The 17,175-nt window shown below is 41.9% G+C and overlaps 4 protein-coding genes across 7 annotated transcripts in view; 2 read left to right on the top strand and 2 right to left on the bottom strand.

The window, feature by feature from the left end:
• Positions 1 to 246: 246 nt before the first annotated feature.
• Positions 247 to 3,776, bottom strand: cbr1 (carbonyl reductase 1). 2 transcript variants are annotated; one of them, XM_061086941.1, is made up of 7 exons: positions 3,630 to 3,776; positions 1,904 to 2,018; positions 1,631 to 1,800; positions 1,401 to 1,538; positions 1,031 to 1,239; positions 794 to 847; positions 247 to 606 (listed from the first exon to the last, which is right to left on the bottom strand). In XM_061086941.1, exons 2-7 carry the CDS (start codon positions 2,014 to 2,016, stop codon positions 433 to 435), a joined length of 858 nt encoding a protein of 285 aa, XP_060942924.1. In that variant the 5' UTR covers positions 2,017 to 2,018; positions 3,630 to 3,776; the 3' UTR covers positions 247 to 432. The 2 variants fall into 2 exon arrangements, with proteins under 2 accessions (XP_060942924.1, XP_060942925.1); XM_061086942.1 differs by having other exon boundaries at positions 1,401 to 1,508; positions 3,630 to 3,775.
• Positions 3,777 to 3,834: 58 nt separating this feature from the next.
• setd4 (SET domain containing 4) lies at positions 3,835 to 10,295 on the top strand. Of its 2 annotated transcripts, XM_061087661.1 has the most exons (14): positions 3,835 to 3,894; positions 4,030 to 4,179; positions 4,802 to 4,901; positions 4,986 to 5,081; positions 5,317 to 5,354; positions 5,754 to 5,842; positions 5,967 to 6,203; positions 7,225 to 7,284; positions 7,776 to 7,905; positions 7,998 to 8,172; positions 8,404 to 8,482; positions 8,745 to 8,825; positions 8,905 to 9,028; positions 9,122 to 10,295. In XM_061087661.1, exons 3-14 carry the CDS (start codon positions 4,826 to 4,828, stop codon positions 9,296 to 9,298), a joined length of 1,362 nt encoding a protein of 453 aa, XP_060943644.1. In that variant the 5' UTR covers positions 3,835 to 3,894; positions 4,030 to 4,179; positions 4,802 to 4,825; the 3' UTR covers positions 9,299 to 10,295. The 2 variants fall into 2 exon arrangements, with proteins under 2 accessions (XP_060943644.1, XP_060943643.1); XM_061087660.1 differs by lacking the exon at positions 4,030 to 4,179 and having other exon boundaries at positions 3,843 to 3,894.
• cryzl1 (crystallin, zeta (quinone reductase)-like 1) lies at positions 9,606 to 13,975 on the bottom strand. Of its 2 annotated transcripts, XM_061087662.1 has the most exons (13): positions 13,790 to 13,975; positions 12,903 to 12,980; positions 12,712 to 12,784; positions 12,567 to 12,611; positions 12,380 to 12,448; positions 12,144 to 12,277; positions 11,843 to 11,954; positions 11,645 to 11,665; positions 11,160 to 11,258; positions 10,889 to 11,004; positions 10,495 to 10,600; positions 10,353 to 10,398; positions 9,606 to 10,226 (listed from the first exon to the last, which is right to left on the bottom strand). In XM_061087662.1, exons 1-13 carry the CDS (start codon positions 13,853 to 13,855, stop codon positions 10,130 to 10,132), a joined length of 1,062 nt encoding a protein of 353 aa, XP_060943645.1. In that variant the 5' UTR covers positions 13,856 to 13,975; the 3' UTR covers positions 9,606 to 10,129. The 2 variants fall into 2 exon arrangements, with proteins under 2 accessions (XP_060943645.1, XP_060943647.1); XM_061087664.1 differs by lacking the exon at positions 11,645 to 11,665.
• Positions 13,976 to 14,899: 924 nt separating this feature from the next.
• The window catches only part of itsn1 (intersectin 1 (SH3 domain protein)), a 38,498-nt gene continuing 36,222 nt past the window's right edge, over positions 14,900 to 17,175 (top strand). The window contains exon 1 of the mRNA XM_061086685.1: positions 14,900 to 15,075. The gene's annotated coding sequence lies outside the window, so the exon portion shown is untranslated. The remainder of the gene's footprint in view (positions 15,076 to 17,175) is intronic.

Genomic DNA, 17,175 nt, shown 5'->3' with positions numbered 1-17,175 from the left:
TACCAACATGTCTGTGATTCTATCGACCAAACTGAAATGTTAGACTGCTGTGTGTGTGTTTGTGTGTTTGTCTGTGTGTGTGTGAGTCATTTTGGCTCAGTCGGTGTTTGTTAATTTGTCTTCTAACAATATTTAATGTCTGTTTGTCAACTAACATTAGGATATTTGATTGTATAAGCCAGATGTGTAGTGTGATGTCTTGACAATAGTTATGTGATGTTTTAATGAAGAAGAATACTGCAAAACTTTTTGCCAGAAAATCTTTTTATTCTTTTCAGAACATTTTTGTCTTTTTCCTGGTTAAAGCACATTTTTACTTTTACATGTAGAAAATATTTTTTAAGAAAACAAATTGAATTTCCAAAGGCAAAGTGAAAAAAACGAATGCAGCGTTACTGTGGGAATCAAACCCAACACACCCGTTGAACCCCCTCACCAGGGCTGGACCTCCTTGTCAGAGACAAACTTCCCATGAGGATCAGTCGCTCCAGCAGGCAGCAGGGCCAGGTACACCGGGGTGATAGCGCCCTCATCTGGTGACTTGGGGGCTTTATCTCCAGCCATGTCTGTGCGCACCCATCCTGGACAGCAGGCATTCAGCAAGATCTAGAAAAACAAATAAATAATAACCCATAAATTAGCAATTAGACCACAACAATGGACAAAGAAGAAAAGATTACCCTTAGAATTTACATTTATCATTTAACGTCCAATTGAACATTATTTAAATCTTTTGTTGAAGCAAAGCAGCACGATGTGGGTAAGCTGGTGGATTTGTTAGAGTCCAATTTACCTTGTCGCTCTGTCTCTCCTTGGACAGTTGACGAGCCAGGATCATGGTCAGAGTCTAGAAACACAAACACGCACACGCTAGATACATCACTTTTTCCATAATGAGAGATGTGGCATTAAAGAAGCATCTAGTTTCTTAAATCTTTGAGGCCCTGTAGAGTTCACTTTCAATCGCATCTGTTTTTTCCTGGTCTTATTAAACTGGACGGTTGAGAGAAGCGGTTAATACTGATCTTACCGTCAGGCCGGTCTTGGACAAGCCGTACGCCGTCTCCGGCCAGCCGCCCTGCTTGTGCTCGTTCTTCTTGGTGGCGTCAACGAACTGCTGCATCAGTCCCACCAGTTCGTCCTCAGTGATGTCCTCGCTGCGGAAACGCTTCTGGAGCTCCGGGCTGCACTGGGTCAGGGCGCGCTGGCCGACGAAGCTGGAGACGTTCACCACACGACCTGGAAATACAAAACACAAACCTCGCCGTGTGACTCTCTCTCACGCCAAACTGAAGGTTAAGAACACCTGCAGACATCTACACTTCTATTTACAGCTTTTATTTAAGCAAATAAAGAAATTCTGTGCACTGAGCTATTTGTTAAGAGTTCAGAGTCCTCACCTCCGGCTTTGACGATAGGAAGGAAGTGAGTCATCATGTCTCTGGTGGCGAAGAAGTTTGTCTTCAGCGTGACCTCCGCCTGGACGTCGAAAGGAGCCGTGTCAGCCGCTGAGGAGAGTTTGTGTGTGAGCACCTCCACTAATAACATGACATGGTTTTCAGTATTTATTTGTGTGTCTGCCTCCAGTGAAGCACACGTGTGATTCATCAGTGTGTGATTCTAATCTGACCTTTGAATGCGATGCCAGCGTTATTGATGAGGACGTCCACTCCTCCGTACTTGTCCTTGAAGTAAGCGGCGGCGGTGGTGATGCTGCTCAGGTCGTTGATGTCCAGCTGGTGAAACATGGGCTTCAGTCCCTCCGACGCCATGGACGCCACGGCCTCCTGACCACGCCCCCTGGAACACATGGGTCATTTTAAAACTGGACCGACAGGCTCACAGAGAAATCACAGACAGTTCAAATACTAACACAACCAGTGCAGCGGGCGGGGTTACTCACTCGTCTCTGGACATGAGGTACACGACTCCTTGGTACTGTTTGCAGAGCGCTCGGACAATGGCCAGGCCGATGCCCTTGTTACTGCCCGTTACCACGGCGACCTTAGTGGACATGTCTGCACAGAGTGGAGCGAGAGCAAGAGATTAGTGTATGAATAAATAGTCTTTATGAAAACATAAAGGAAACATTACACATTAAACACACAAGCAGTCTGCCATGTGAAAACAAACAATCGCACAACTTTGTCTGAATAGATGCTGAGTCACTCCACTCGCCATGCTGGAGAGTATATAGATTGAAGGGAGATTTGCTGAGTCATGGTGACAATCCCAGCGAGAGAACAAGGAGAAATCCAAATGTCATCCAGTTTTATAATCCAAGATAATTACAATTTAACTCTGAACAGTGATTTAGTTTGTTGCACTGACACATTCAGATCTGTGGTAACTGTATTAACATTACGTCCTGTTACACATTGATATGAAAACAGGTTTAGAAAGTAGATCTGCAGGATTATTATCATATATAAGGATATTTAATTATAAACAGTAGTACAAAGATGAAATGTTCACATCACAAGTTCCTTGTTTTGATCGGTTTAAACTGAGCAACTTTGTCTGAATAGATCCCGAGTCACTCCATGCTGGAGGCCATAGATTGAAGGGAGATAACATTTGCTGAGTCATGGTGACAATCCCAGGGAGAGGACAGTGAGAAATCCAAATCTCATCCAGTTTTATAATCCAAGAAATCTAAAAGCTACGTAAATAAAAGTTTATCAACTACAATATAAAAGTTTCATGTTTTAAAATAGTCTCTTAAATGTCCAAACAGCTGGAATCTGGGTCTGAATACATCAACATGCAGATGTTAATGACTAAAATAAGACAATTTAACTCTGAACAGTGATTAAGTTTGTTGCAGTGACACATTCAGACCTGTGGTAATTGTATAAACATTAACTCCTGTTACACACTGATATGAAAACAGGTTTAGCAAGTCAAGCTGCAGGATTATTATCATATATAAGTATATTTAATCATAAACAGCAGTAAAAAGACGCAACGTTCAAATCATGAGTTCCTTGTATTCATCGTTTTAAACTGAACAACTTCGTCTGAATAGATCCCAAGTCACTCCATGCTGGAGGGCATACATTGAAGGGAGATCAAATTTGCTGAGTCATGGTGACAATCCCAGGGAGAGGACAGTGACAAATCCAAATCTCATCCAGTTTCATAATCCAAGAAAACTAATAGGTAAGTAAATAAAGGTTTATTAACTATAATGTAGACGATAAAAGTTTTATGTTTTGAAATAGTCTTTTAAATGTCCAAACAGCTGGAATCTGGGTCTGAATACATCAGCATGCACATGTTTCTAACTAAAATAAGACAATTTAACTCTGAACAGTGATTTAGTTCTTTGCAGTGACACATTCACAGTTGTGGTAACTTTATTGACATTAAGTCATGTTACACACTGCTATGAAAACAGGTTTAGCAAGTAGCTCTGCAGGATTATTATCATATATTAGTATATTTAATCATCAACAGCAGTAAAAAGACGCAGTGTTCACATCACGAGTTTCTTGTTTCCATCGTTTTAAACTGAAGTTTGAACCTTTCACCCGATTCCAGTTGCATAACACTTTTTTTTTTACACACGTTCAATCAAAACCAGATAAATCCACATTTCCGCAGTGAACAACTCGCTGGGTTCGTACCTGAGGAGGAGGAGTAGGTTCTTACTGTGACCGGAGGGATGAGGAGCTGCTGAAGCTGCAGACAAGAAGTGAGGAGCTATAGGAGAACGACGGGAACGAGGAGAGAAGCTGCAGGAGGTGAAGGAGGAGGAGGAGCAGGAGGAGGAGGCTCTGCGCAGCGTCACCGCGCACACCCGGAAGTAAACACTCTGACCACGTGGGCGGGAGAAGGCGTCGCCGCGCGGGATCGATGTTTAAAAAAAAACCCGATTTTGATATTTTCCAGGTACTGAGCTTTTATTTTTACTTTATTACATCCACAGCTACTAAGTTGATAAATATACGTTACTCTGTGTTGATATGTCCGTGAGAGCGGTGCATGATGGGAGTGTTTTAGGGTTTAACCATGTGACCAGTACAGATACAGTTCGAGCACCAGTGAAGGTTTTAGCTGAAAGTTGGAGTTAAACTCTCCAGAAGAACCGACCGGTGTCAGGTGCCCAGTGTGTCCGGGGCTCGTTGCCTGAACTCGGCTGCAGGACCTCACCTGCCCCGCTGATCTCCTCCATGTGTAAATGACACAGACGTTACATGGACTAGTGTCTTCAATGATTATATCCTGAGTTAGATCTCTAAGTATTAATCTGCATGAATATATTAAGTAGGGAAAATACTTTTTACTAATACATTATTCATTCTGTTTTTGTTCTTTATCTATATGCAATGAATCTTTTAAGTTTGAATTATATGTCAGTAGCTTTGTAAACCAGCAATTATAAATCTATTGTAAGAGGTGAAGCTTCTCTTCTTGCCAAATGCTCACCTGTGTATAATGGCTATTAGTACTTTAAATATTTATTTCATAGCCTACATGTGAACCAAGGGTCCCCCTCTACTGTTTTGTTTTGCCGACTTAAAATGAAAAACTATTAAATAGTCAAGTGGCAAAATGCTTTATCTCTTCAAATGGTTTTAAGCAAATTAGTTTTTCTCAAGAGATATTCATGGATCCAGTACAGCTTCATATTATTCCTGTGACATGTCAACCCTGTAACTTAATGTAGTCAGTGATTGTTGTAGAAAAGATGTGAATGCGTGTATGAGGTTGGTTTAATGGACCTTTGTCCACGTGAAGTTGTGTTTACTGTGTGTGTGTGCGTGTGTGTGTGTGTGTGTGTGTTTTTCCACCACAGAGGGTCCCAGCTTCATGCGGGGTCATGAGGGGTCGCAGCCATCGAGCTGGACGAGCTGCGAGGAAGAGGAGGCAGAAATGTGAAAGCTCCGTGCAGTCAGGTAGAAAAACATCTGTTTCAGTCATGTGTGGTGTCTCTGCTGGTGTCCTCCATCACCTGTCTCTCTCTGTCTCTGTCTCCTCAGTCTCTCTGTGTCATCAGCTCCAGTATGTGAGGCTCATGAAGTTTCTCCACCAGCGAGGATTCACCTCATCCCTGCTGCAGCCGGCTCTCTTCACCGGTACGACTCTGGTGTCCTACTTTCTACTTTGATGCTGTTGTATACATGTGGGCTAAATAATGTCATCTACTCAGTAAATACCTCAAGAACATCCTGTTAGTTTCCTGTTACTATGCAACTAGTATGAACATGAAAGGGGTTTGAATTTAATTATTTGCTGTGCTAAAATTTGAAACATTAAAGTAAATAAAACTGCAGAAATCTTCCTAAAGTTTGTGTTTCTCTGTCCATGCAGACACAGGTAGAGGCTTGCAGACTCTCAAAAATATAAAGGTGAGTAGGCTTATGCAGTACTAATATATCAGATTTATATATACTACATGATGTTAATGTTTTAAAACTTTACTAAGACCTACATGAACATCAGTAATAGAAACAAACTTTAGGCAAAAAATCCTATTTGACCCAACTAATTTACAGTCATGGATACTGTGATTGTGTTTAATGAGTTCAGTAAAAATGACTTTTTAACAATGAGTGTTATTCAAGCTTAACTGACTCTTAATGTTTTTGACTTGATCAGAGATTTCGACGCCCAGCCGGAGGGTTTTTGAGTTTCAATGCTTGGTGCAGATATTAATAATGTGTTCTGGATCGAGTGCTGTGGTTCAGTTGTGTAGAAACATGTGATCTGTGATGATCTGTGTTTTAAATCCCTCTTCTCTGCCTCAGCCCAGCCAGCTCATCATTTCTCTGCCCGAGTCGTGTCTCCTCACAACCTCCACTGTCCTCATCAGCGACCTGGGGCCTTTCATCAAGAGGTAAACACTGGAACACACCTTTTACACATCCGTGAAACAGTAGATGTTAAATATTATATCTCCTTTAATATCTGTAAGATGAGAATCAGAGAATCATCCGAGCTGTCTCTGTTTTCCTCTGCAGCTGGAAGCAGCGTGTCTCTCCCCTGGTGGCTCTCTGTGCGTTCCTCGTGTGTGAGCGGCTCAGAGGAGAAGCGTCTCACTGGTTCCCATACATCTCTGTGCTGCCTTCCTCTTACACCTGCCCCGTGTACTTCACCGACGACATCATGAGGCTTCTGCCTGCCTGTGTGCGGAGCAGGGCCTTCGAGCAGAGGGAGGCTGTGCGAGAGCTCCACTCCTCCAGTCGGGACTTCTTCAGGTGAGTTTGGGACAAAGGTTGCTGAAGCAAGTTGCTCAGGTTGTGTGAGGGCGTGTGAAGGCTTGTGAGGACAAGTTTGCGTTGAGGTGACATGACTTGCAGAATTTGAGATTAAAATCTTTGTGTTTGAGTATCAGTATCTTTAGATCAAGCTCTTTTAAACTGTGAGATTGCAACATGAACCTGGTGCTTGAAAGGTTGTTTAATGTTTGTGGAGCACAGGGCAGCTGGAGACCATCCCAGCAGCTGACACTGGACAGGTTGTCAGTTTATCACAGGGATGATATACAGAGACCAACCTTTCACACAATGCAGGCACAGAGAGAACATGCAAACAGGGATTGTGGAGGAGAAAGTCTGAACTGTAATCCTGGTGCATTCCTGCAGAGCCGCTGCCAGTCAAGCGCTCCGGACATTAATAAGACCATAGAAACGGTTGAATGCAGTTAACAAAGCATTCCAGACGCACCCTGTTTTTTATATACTTGGGGACTTATACAGATAACAAAGATTGTGTATTTAAAATGGATACGCAGAGGTTTTAGCTTTTAATCTGCCAGGAGCCAACACACCTGTAGACAAACCTGTAGACATCTTTTTTCCAAGTGCAACTAAAACGTTAAATGATTATTATAAATAAAGAAGATCTACTGTTAATTATTATTATTACTCTAAATAATGTATTTATTTTGTAATCTATGTTGCCTTTTTCTGTAGAGCCGAAGACAAAGTTCTATATTTTGGAGGATACAGTTCAACCAAACCCAACGTGACCTCCTCACAGAACAGCCTCTGTGTTCCTCGAAGTTAAAAGTTCATTTGACACAAAGAGAGAGAGCACTCCAGGTCACATATCTGCAAAATACAACACAGTGAAGACTTTACACATCACTGAGACAACATCATAATAAAATTCATACAACAAATATAGTACATGTATTTGTGCACATCTGGAAACATGTAATTCTTCAATATCTTATTCAGTCGTCCTCAAACTGTAAGTGATTCTTTTTTGCTCCAGATCCCTGCAGCCAATCCTGAGTCTGCCTGTGGAGGAGGTGTTCACATATGAAGCACTGAGGTACACACACACACACACACACACACACACTCCAGTTGTACTTTATTTTAGAGGCTGACAGGTTTCTTTATTGGGCTGATAAGATCGGCTGATATGAGCCTTTCACTAACATATCGATTTGTTTATGAAAACGTTTACCACCAAAATAAAAAACGTTTATTTTCTTATTTGATATTCTATGTATTTCATTGTGTTTATGTTTCCTTTTTATTTCATATTTCATTACATTAAAGTTTATAGTTCGATAAACAAGTTAGGAATCATTGCTAATTATTTTAAAATACATATATAGATATATATATATATATATATATATATATATATCAGCCCCCAAAAAATCCATATTGATCGAGCTAGTACACTTATTTTAATATATGATTTTATAGATACAGATCTCTCCACTGTAATGTTATATGATGGTGAAAATGCTTTAGACTGAAACGTGTTGGACTGTTGGTCTCTCAGTTTATCTGTTGTCCTCTGTCCTCCAGGTGGGCGTGGTGCAGTGTCAACACACGTTCCGTCTTCATGTCCCACCCGTCCAACGACTTCCTGTCCGGACAGGATGTTTACGCTTTAGCTCCCTTCCTGGACCTGCTCAACCATCAGCCTGACGTGCAGGTACACTACAGTGTGACAGGAGAGTTAGAAAGATGGAAGAATCAGAAACGAGTTTGGAAAATCCCATGAAAACATATTTCTTTTGGTTCCAGGTACAAGCGAGTTTCAATAATGTAACCAGATGTTATGACATCAGCAGCGTCTCCGGAACGCCGCGCTACCAGCAGGCCTTCATAAACTACGGTTCCCATGACAACCAGCGCCTGTTGTTAGAGTATGGCTTTGTCGCCCCCAACAACCCTCACAGTGTTGTGTATGTAGACAAAGGTAAGCTGTAGACGTAAAGTGCTGTTTGTGTATTTGTGGCTGAAGCAGCTCCATGCAAAACCTTTTTTCAGTTTGTGTGTTTTTTAATATATGTTTGAGATGTTTTACTTTTACACAAAAATATATTACTCAGTAAACTTTACATTGTATTTGTGAGTCAATAAAGAGAGATTCAGGCCGTTAAATAATTTTTTATATTTAAAATCCTATACCTTTGTTTGAATCCCTCAGATCTTCTCTGTGACGTTTTAAAAGGCGACAGGAGTTTGATCCAGAAGATGAAGTTTCTTCAAGAGAACAAACTGGTTCAGTGAGTGATTTTAATATGACATTACATTACTATTAAATATAAACACTTTTTATACACAGACCATGACAGTAAATCGTGCAGTAGAATATAAAATGTTTTCTCATTTAAAGTCTCTAGCTCATAATCTATCCTCTTTTATATTTTGGTTAGTCGGCAAGTTTCCCAACTCCTGAGAGTTTCCCTGCATGAACGTTCTGGACAGAGTTTAGTTAAGTTTTTAAATGTCTCTAATAAACCTCCTCTTGCTCCTCCCTTCGTTCAGGAACCTGACTGTGTCCAGTGACGGCCTCGGTTGGAGGCTGATGACAGCTCTCAGACTGTTGTCCATGCCACAAACACTGTAGTAAGACGAACACACACATTCACACACACAACAGGTCCACATGCTTTTTCTGCACTAACTCTGTGTGTGTTTCTCACAGTCACCAGTGGAAGGCAGTGTTGCTCGGCCAGGCGGTGGGTGAAGAGAGGGAGGAGTGGAGTGTCCGCACGGCCGAGACGCTCTGTCAGCTACTTCTACAGGATACACACACCGCTCTGGATAAGGTGTGTGAACGTGCACACACACACACTCACACTCAAACAAACGTCTTTTTAGTGATGCAACACATGACATGATTTGTGTGTTTGTGTGTGTAGATCTCCGTCCTGCTGCAGCAGTGTGACCAGTCCGTCAGGGAGCAGCTTGACGTTGTCCAGTCACTGCGACAGGAGGAGAGGTGCATCCTGGGACGCTGTCTTGAGGCACTGCGAGGCATGATGACACAACCGGATGAACCGTTGCCATGCCAACCTGATGTTGACACTGGGAGCTGACATCTGATTGGTGCGCTTGTCCGCTCGCTGCAAGTTTTTGTTAATATCACTGGAGTAACTGGAGACGCTGGCCAGTCCCCATGTTCCTGACAGAGGCTGCAGGACGTCCTGTGATCAGGTTTGATTCCTGCGACACTGTGATACAGTGAGACGCTCACCACGACCATCACAAGAGTCAAAGGTCTCAGACACAGTTCTCTAGAATGACTCCTGTGTCCCTCTGGACTCATGTAAAACTGAATCATGAGCAAACAGAGTTAAGAGGAAAACAACACTGAGGCTGATTCGTCAACAAGAACTGGAAATGTTTATCATGTTTTAATTGTTTTAATTTATTAATGAAATGGCACAGTACAGTAATAATACAAAAGATTCTCTTATTTCCAAGAGTTGAATTGGATCGTTCAAGTAAAGTTCTTTTTATGATGGCAACATAAATTGCGATAAAAATTGAGAAGCTATCTGCTCTCTGAGCGTCCATCTAGTGTAAAGTTTGTGTTTATTGACTTAAATATAGGTTTGTGGATTCTCAGAGAAATATAATGTGACAAACAGTGATCACAGAGGCCTTGATATGAGTCACTGTCCCATGGAATCACACATTCACAGGCTGGATGTGAGAATTAGAGCGTGAATGTGTATTTGAAGGAAAACCCCATCATATGAGTTTCTGTTTCTCAGTGTTGAAAAGACGACGTAAGCTTTATCTCCTTTATCTTCCACACGATGTTCGTTCTGACTTGTTTCAGACCCGAAAAACAATCGTGTTTGAATCAGTTCATTCATTATGTTCATTGAACTAAACGTTGCCTCAGATCTCAGCAGAATTACTCAGAGTTGAACAACTGCTTTTTTCTTCTGCCGACGCTGGACGGTCTCCATGGCGACTGTGGCTTCGTAGATAGAAACCGCCTCCTCCGGCTGAGGTCTGCAGACACAGAGAGGAACCCACAGATTGGATTTGATTGGGTTAGATTATAGTGTGTGGATCTGTGTGTGTCTGGGGGGGGGGGGGGGGGGCGTTAAAGCCAGGTGGTGCTATTTCTTGGTTTACCTGAGAACTCCAGTTGACATCTTCTCCACGATGTCCTTCAGAATATCTGTTAATAAAGGTTGTTAAAGACCTTAAAGCCGACAGGAGCCTGATTGTGATCATTATGTTTTTACATTAAACACTCGGAGCACACAGAGGATACGGAGGTAGCGTCCTTGCTGAGCTGACGAAGCCGTCCACACTTCCGGATTGAGGAACGACACAGAGGCTGATTTGAGATGCAGTAATCTGCAGTCTGGAGGATCCAGCTGTAAAATACAAAGACAAAGAACTTTAAAACCACAGGTGCTTTCTAAGAAACAGGCTGAATTTGAATTAATACAAATAACAAATGTATTGTAATCATTATGTCCGGTCTTGATCTGACCTTGTTGATGCTACGCTGCTCATATGTTAACTAGGTGGCTTATTGGGAATAATTTGAATCTAAAATGACCATAACACTCAATTGTTAACTGTAACTGGTGATTTTAGAGACAGAGATGATATGAAACACAACAGTAAAGATGCAGCTTAGAGGTCTGACCCTCGCTCACCTGCAGGTCTTGGTGGGACGTGACCCAGTGCCCCCCCACTGCCAGCGCACTGATGATGTCATGTTTGTGCAGGTGTAGTTTCATCTCCTCTGATTCCTCCTCTTCCAGCAGATGAACTGCAAACACAAACACAGCAAAATGCTCCGGTGTCAGGACGGTCAGATGGAGGAGAAGGAGCCTCAGCCTGTATAGAACCACTCAGAAGCCAACACATGACAGATTTAATGTCCCTTTTTTATTCAGTGTTTATCAGTGTTGACTGTGTTTTTACCTCCTGAGTCGATCACTATATCCACTCCCAGTCCTCCAGTCTCCTCCAGCACCAGCGGCAGCAGCTCTGATGAGCCGTTATAGACGGGAATGACTCTGGCTTCAAACGTAAACCAATGATGTCACAAGCGACTCTAGTTCATTTGAATACACTAAAACTGTTTCCTCCTGTCTACACCACAAATCTGATCCTATGAGGTTTTAAGTTGCCGTGTTTGCAGTTTTTAATGTTATCCACATGGGGGCAGCAGCTTTTCATTCAATCTACCTTTTATATTGTTAGAATATAACTCAAACATTTCTATTCATTTAGTTTGATTATGAAAGTAACACATAATTTAAATGCTCAAGTAAATGCGTAGTAAACTAACTATAGCTTATATACTGACAATTACAGAGTTAAACAACCAGTTTACTTAATAAGAATTAGAAATGAGGTGAGGAAGCAGGTAAGTCTGTTAGAAAGATGGATAGAAAAGATCTCACCTAATAAAGGATCCTGAACGCCTGAGGATCACATGACGGTGAGGACACAGAGTTAAGATGAAAAGGTTGAAATCAGAGTAAAAAGCATTAGATGATCAGCAAAGAGAAGATTTTTATAATAGCTGATTTGATTTGTTTTAGAAAATGTTGTTTAACGCACACAGAAAGGTTGTGTAACATATTAGAGCAGATACAGACCTACACTGGGTCGAAGCTGCTCCAGGAAAGTGTGATTTTGCAGCGAATGCGACGTCGTCAGAACCTTCACTCCGTGGTAAAAGGCCAGCTGGGTGACCATCAGGCCAAAAGACTGCGGAGGGAGAGGAGTTGAGCTCATTAGAAAACACATGAACACTGAAACTCAGGCAACGCTCAAATGCTTGTTTTTTTTGGTATTTATTTCTAAAAGGTTTCCTCCTTTTGAGGAGGAGGAGAAATGCAGCAAAAGTCAGATGATAATACAAAGACACATGATTCTTAAGTTGTTTTGTTAACATACACTTGCTCCGTCCACGACCAGGAGTGTGTGTCCCGCTGCCATGTGAGCGTGTGTGTGTAGAGCAGTGTAAGCACACAGGCCGTCACGCAGCGCTGACGCAACACACACAGAGCTGAGCTTCTCTGGCTTCTGGACTGGACGACAGAAACAGAAATATACATGTTTCATTTCATTCTGCCTTCATGACATCGCACTTGGTAGCTGTGTGTGTGTGTGTGTGTGTATGTGTGTAGTACCTAAATAGTGTTCATCTACGTCAATGACGTCACAGAGTCCAGAGCAGGGAGAGTCCAGGGGAAGCACACCTGGAGGAGAGGTGTGGTAAGCATGATAATGTACTGTACAATAAAGTAAACCAGCAGAGTGAAATGACTACTGGGTTCCATCTTTCCCGAACTGGGTAAGAAAAATTAGGTTTCATACCAACAACCTCGTCCTCAGGCTGGAAAAATGTTACTTTGGGTCCCACTGAAGAGAGAAAACAGACAATCACAGGGGTTAAACCTCAGCTGACCCCTGGTCTGTTAGGACTCTCGCTATGTATCATGTGTGTTTGCAGTTTTACGACCTTGCAGGACAACCCCGGCCACCTCTCTGCCGACAGGAATCAAATCTCTCTGGATGCCGACGTCAGCGAGCAACTGTGAGCAGCGAGAAGATGAGGCAGCAGTGAGAAAGATGCTCATACGTGCAGTGATTCATTTAACCGTGTGATTTAAGTTGAATTCAGTGGCTTTCACTGGTCTAAGATAAAAGTACCTTGAGGTCCAGAGGGCTGAGTCCACAGGCCTTCACCTGAACTCTGACCTGATGGCTGCCCAACACGTCAGGAAGAGTCTGTAGAGAAAGAGCAGAACACAAACTGTCATACAGAGAATCAGCTGTAAACCAGTGAGACCGTCAGATTCACATTAGCTGCACGGGCAAAAGTCCCTTATAATTGTTTTAATAAAGAAAAAGAAAAGCACTTTGTCAGACATAAATTACGGATCATTCAATCCTGTCTTCCTCTGAAGAAACACTGTCACGCTCAATCTACCACGACTGAGTTGATTTAATCCATGTCAGAATCAGATTTATTGTCTCTTCCATAACATAAACGCATTACACATGGGAGATAAATGTCAGATCAGACACACATTTAAAAGATGAGACATTAACTCAATAAAAGAGAATAATTAAAGCAGAGAAATATATGATAAAAGCAGACACACATTTAAAAACAGAAACACAAACTAAAAAAAGTGAGAAACCTATTATAACACATTAAAATAAAAACAAATAGCAAAACAGTTGAAAAACAGAGACACTTTTAAAAACAAATAACACATTTAAAAACAAAGAGAAATCTTAAGGCAGAGATACACAATACAAAGCAGACATAGGAAAACAGAGACACACATTTAAAAAGCAGAAACATACCAAAAAGGCTAAAAGATAAACATCATGAAAAACAGAGAAACATATTTAAAAACAGGAAATAAACTACAGACCAAACAGAACATTGTGCAGATCATGGACAGGGAATAATCTTTGTGTATAATCTGTGGTGCTCATGCATTTATTATTCCAAATAAAAATAACTTGACTGCAGTGTTATAGTTTATTACTTATGATAAAACCTTGAGGTAAAAAGCCAAACTCACCATTTCCTGGATGACGAACTTGGGCTGCGCGTCACTGACAGCAGCTCTGCAGAATAAACCCTTCATGCTGTTTTACTGATGGAGAAGCTCTCGATGATAAAACAACTTTTAACACTAATAACAATAATCACGGATTGTTATTTATTTTCTCCTGAAGAAGATTCAGCTGCTGCTTCCGGCTTCAAATCAGCTGATCCGCCTACTCTTCTTCTTCAGTGGCGAGTGGTATTAATGCATGTTTCAACACCGCCCCTGTGGGATGTTGTATATCACTACATCTCAAAGGTACCATACCTACAGTAGCTAAGATAAGATAACTTAAAACTTTATTGATCCACACACCGGGGAAATCCAGTTGTTAAAGCAGCAGGCAGCTAATATTATAAAAATTTTAAATTATATAAAACAGGCAGAGTATGTACAAAATAAACACATTTCACTGTAGTGTATTATAATGATGAATCACAACGTATGCGACACTCTGGTGGTGCAGTTCAAGGAGATGATATATTTTAACTTCACGTACAAATCTATTACTTTCTAATCCAATCTAGTCTAATTTATGAAAAGAATTGTTATTATTACATTTAATGAACTGTTGATGTATGATTTGAATGTAAAAAACCTTAATGTGAAAAGTAATGACAGTTCAGTCTTCAGGCTAATACAGTGATGTCATCAGTGAGATACATTATCTAGCTCCTGAGTATTAGAAAATGAAAAGTACAGGTATTTTATTTCAGTATGGTGTCAGTATCCCAGGATATGAAATCTGGGACCTTATATTGTTATCATGTTAACTTTTCCTCTATTTATTCACCTCTTTTCTGTGGCTATATTTGTATTCATCTGTCCTGTTCCATCTGAAACACAGACAAGTTGTTTTTATTTACATATTTATCAGTTTTGGGTCAATTTTGATAAACAAACTGTTTTGGGGATTTTTGTTTCTTTCTGTGTAATAACCAGCAGGGGCGCTGTTTCCCTCAACGTCCCGGTATTCCAGGCAAACCCACGGAGTTCTCGCGAGATCTCAGCGCGGACTCCCTGTTCGCTCTGCGCTGACATCTCGCGAGACCTCCGTGGCGTTACCCCATTTTCCAACCTTCCCTCTCAGTCGCTCGGAATTTTCGGCTACGGCGGAGAATCTCCGGAAAGAGGTCGAGGCGATAGAAAACGGGTCCGGGAATCAGGAGGAGAAGCCGAAGCAAGGACTCCGGGGCTCGGACTCCTCCACACAGCGAGCTGCTTCCCCCGGGGCTTCATCATGGAGGCTGAACTATGACGTGAGTGTGTGAGTGTGTGTGTCTCTGTGTGTGTGTGTGATGTGAAAGACGTGAAAGACGTTAGCGGGTTAGCTCGCCCTGCTAGCTAACAACACCAGCTAGCATCAGCTGCTAACTGTCACATTCACAGAGCTGCTTTGAATCCCCGGACGAGCCCAGGAGCTACCGATGCTAACCAGCTGCAGCTAACAGCGACTAGCTAACATACCATCGAGATCAATCACTGCCTCTGCACTGACTGGGAGCAGCCTGGAGTCAGCTGTGGTTACACCTTAGCTGTGGGAGCAGCTGGGAGGAAAAGGGTGACTCTACCATCGTCCTGAGGTGTTTCCTCTGTTAGTGGTGGATGTTTCCTCAGTGAGATTTGATTTGCTTAACGCGAGGGGATCCCCAGCTGCTCCCACAGCTCCCTGCACGGTCCTCCCACCTCCCACTGGGTCGCCTGATGGGAGCAGAACACCTGCGAGTTGTGGGGCAGTAACTGGGCAGCAGGTCGGTTTGTTCCAGTTTGTCAAACAGACGTTTTACCTGAAAGAGGAGCTCGTTCATCCTCATCCTGCCTGAGGTCAGGTGTGCTTCCACTGAGGACCACTGACCTGGTTTCCATGGTTACGTGGATGCTGGCAGGTCTTCTCCAAGGTGGGAGGATTACAGGTGTAGACACCTTGTCCAGTGACTAAAAGTACACACAACGTTAAGTTTTGTCGGGCCACCAAAAGGTCTCAGTACTGCACATGATCCAGCGGCAGAGTTAACCCTTGTCTCTGTAATGAATACTTTCAAAATTACATTCTCAAGCTCAAAGACACATTTGTATGCAGTGGCTGTTTTTCCTGAGCATCTCCTGAAGGTAACACCAGTGCTGGAGGAATCAGTTCTTTACTTAAGTAAAAGTATTGATATTACTCTGTAAAGGTACTCAGTTACTCACATAACTCGTGCTGAGTCAATATAATCAAGTAAAAGTACTCTGCAGAAAAAAATGCACCCTCTGGTTATTGTACTGTTAAACTATATATTGTATAATTAGATGATTATTACTCATGCGTTAATGTAGAAGCAGCATTTTGCTCCTGCAGTTGGTTGAGGTAGAGATCATTTTAACTACTCTACGTCTGCAACTATTACTTATGGTCATTATTGATCAATCAGCTGATTATTCTCTTGATTTATTGATTATTTTGTTTGTGAATATTAAGACAGCGAAATGTCGTGACAGTGTCAAACTCGTCACTTTGACCTGGGAATGTCCTTGTTGTTCTTAGTGCATAAAACGGTTCCAGTGTCCCGGCTGGTGTCAGTGACAGCAGCTGTTTTGAAGTCGGCTGCGAGACGTGACTTGTATTGTCTTTGTAATACTGACCAGTCAAGAGACAGACGTGTCAATTACTGTTATTTCAGATGGGAGCAGAGCTTTGTGTTTTACACATGATTTGTACTTCATCTTCTTTAAAGGCAGCTGGTAAACCATGTGAGCTCCAATAGTAAAATGCTTGCAGCTTAAGTGTGTGACACATCTTTATACTGGCAGCATTGGTTTCATTTCAAGCAAACAGAAAGTGCACGAGTTCCGTTGTCAATAATGTTTTATGGTTCTGAGAACCGGGTTTGCGGACTAATATAGATCCCCACTATAACTACACACTTTAGTTTTGAGAAGACAGTTCAGGAGTTCACCTGCTCAGTCAGGGTTCAGTGAGTTCAGCTGTGTTCAGGGGGGTGACTTTGTTTCCCTGCATCAAATGACCTATAAACCAGGACAGTGTAATACAGTTTGTTTCCCAGGGCTGCGTTCAACTCAGTTTATTTCATTCAAATGGGAGCGGCTTCAAAAGCCTGAATTCATAATCTTATCCACCAGAAACAAAGGCGGTGTGTTGGTAAACAGGCTTAAACAAGCTCTGTGGATCAGGCAGTGAACCCATTTGATAGGTTTAGAGTTCTTGATCCTTATTACACATTCACATTCATTTTCAACATCATGACCTTGAGCCTTATATAGAGAGGCATATTGTTTCCAGGTTTTTCAAAGGTCATTTGGCTGATTTGACCTTTAATTATAAATAATGTATGATGATTAGATTAACGGTCAGTTCACCT

Source organism: Limanda limanda, chromosome 15, assembly GCF_963576545.1.
Source record: "Limanda limanda chromosome 15, fLimLim1.1, whole genome shotgun sequence".
Classification (NCBI taxonomy): domain Eukaryota; kingdom Metazoa; phylum Chordata; class Actinopteri; order Pleuronectiformes; family Pleuronectidae; genus Limanda; species Limanda limanda.
Note: the sequence above shows the minus strand (reverse complement) of the source record. Positions and strands in the feature narration are given on the sequence as shown.

What these genes read in the sequence shown, in the direction of transcription:
- cbr1 (XM_061086941.1), bottom strand. Translation starts at nt 2,016, where the DNA reads ATGTCCACTAAGGTCGCCGTGGTAACGGGCAGTAACAAGGGCATCGGC. An exon ending in CGCTGGCATCGCATTCAAAG is followed by an intron (nt 1,539 to 1,630) that starts GTCAGATTAGAA and finishes TCATGTTATTAG; the next exon opens with TGGAGGTGCTCACACACAAA. An exon ending in TGTCCAAGACCGGCCTGACG is followed by an intron (nt 848 to 1,030) that starts GTAAGATCAGTA and finishes TTGTGTTTCTAG; the next exon opens with ACTCTGACCATGATCCTGGC.
- cryzl1 (XM_061087662.1), bottom strand. Translation starts at nt 13,855, where the DNA reads ATGAAGGGTTTATTCTGCAGAGCTGCTGTCAGTGACGCGCAGCCCAAG. An exon ending in TCAGCCCTCTGGACCTCAAG is followed by an intron (nt 12,785 to 12,902) that starts GTACTTTTATCT and finishes CGCTGCTCACAG; the next exon opens with TTGCTCGCTGACGTCGGCAT. An exon ending in CGTCCCACCAAGACCTGCAG is followed by an intron (nt 10,601 to 10,888) that starts GTGAGCGAGGGT and finishes TGTATTTTACAG; the next exon opens with CTGGATCCTCCAGACTGCAG.
- setd4 (XM_061087660.1), top strand. Translation starts at nt 3,859, where the DNA reads ATGTTTAAAAAAAAACCCGATTTTGATATTTTCCAG. An exon ending in TCCAGTCGGGACTTCTTCAG is followed by an intron (nt 6,204 to 7,224) that starts GTGAGTTTGGGA and finishes TTTTTGCTCCAG; the next exon opens with ATCCCTGCAGCCAATCCTGA. An exon ending in CACACACCGCTCTGGATAAG is followed by an intron (nt 9,029 to 9,121) that starts GTGTGTGAACGT and finishes TTGTGTGTGTAG; the next exon opens with ATCTCCGTCCTGCTGCAGCA.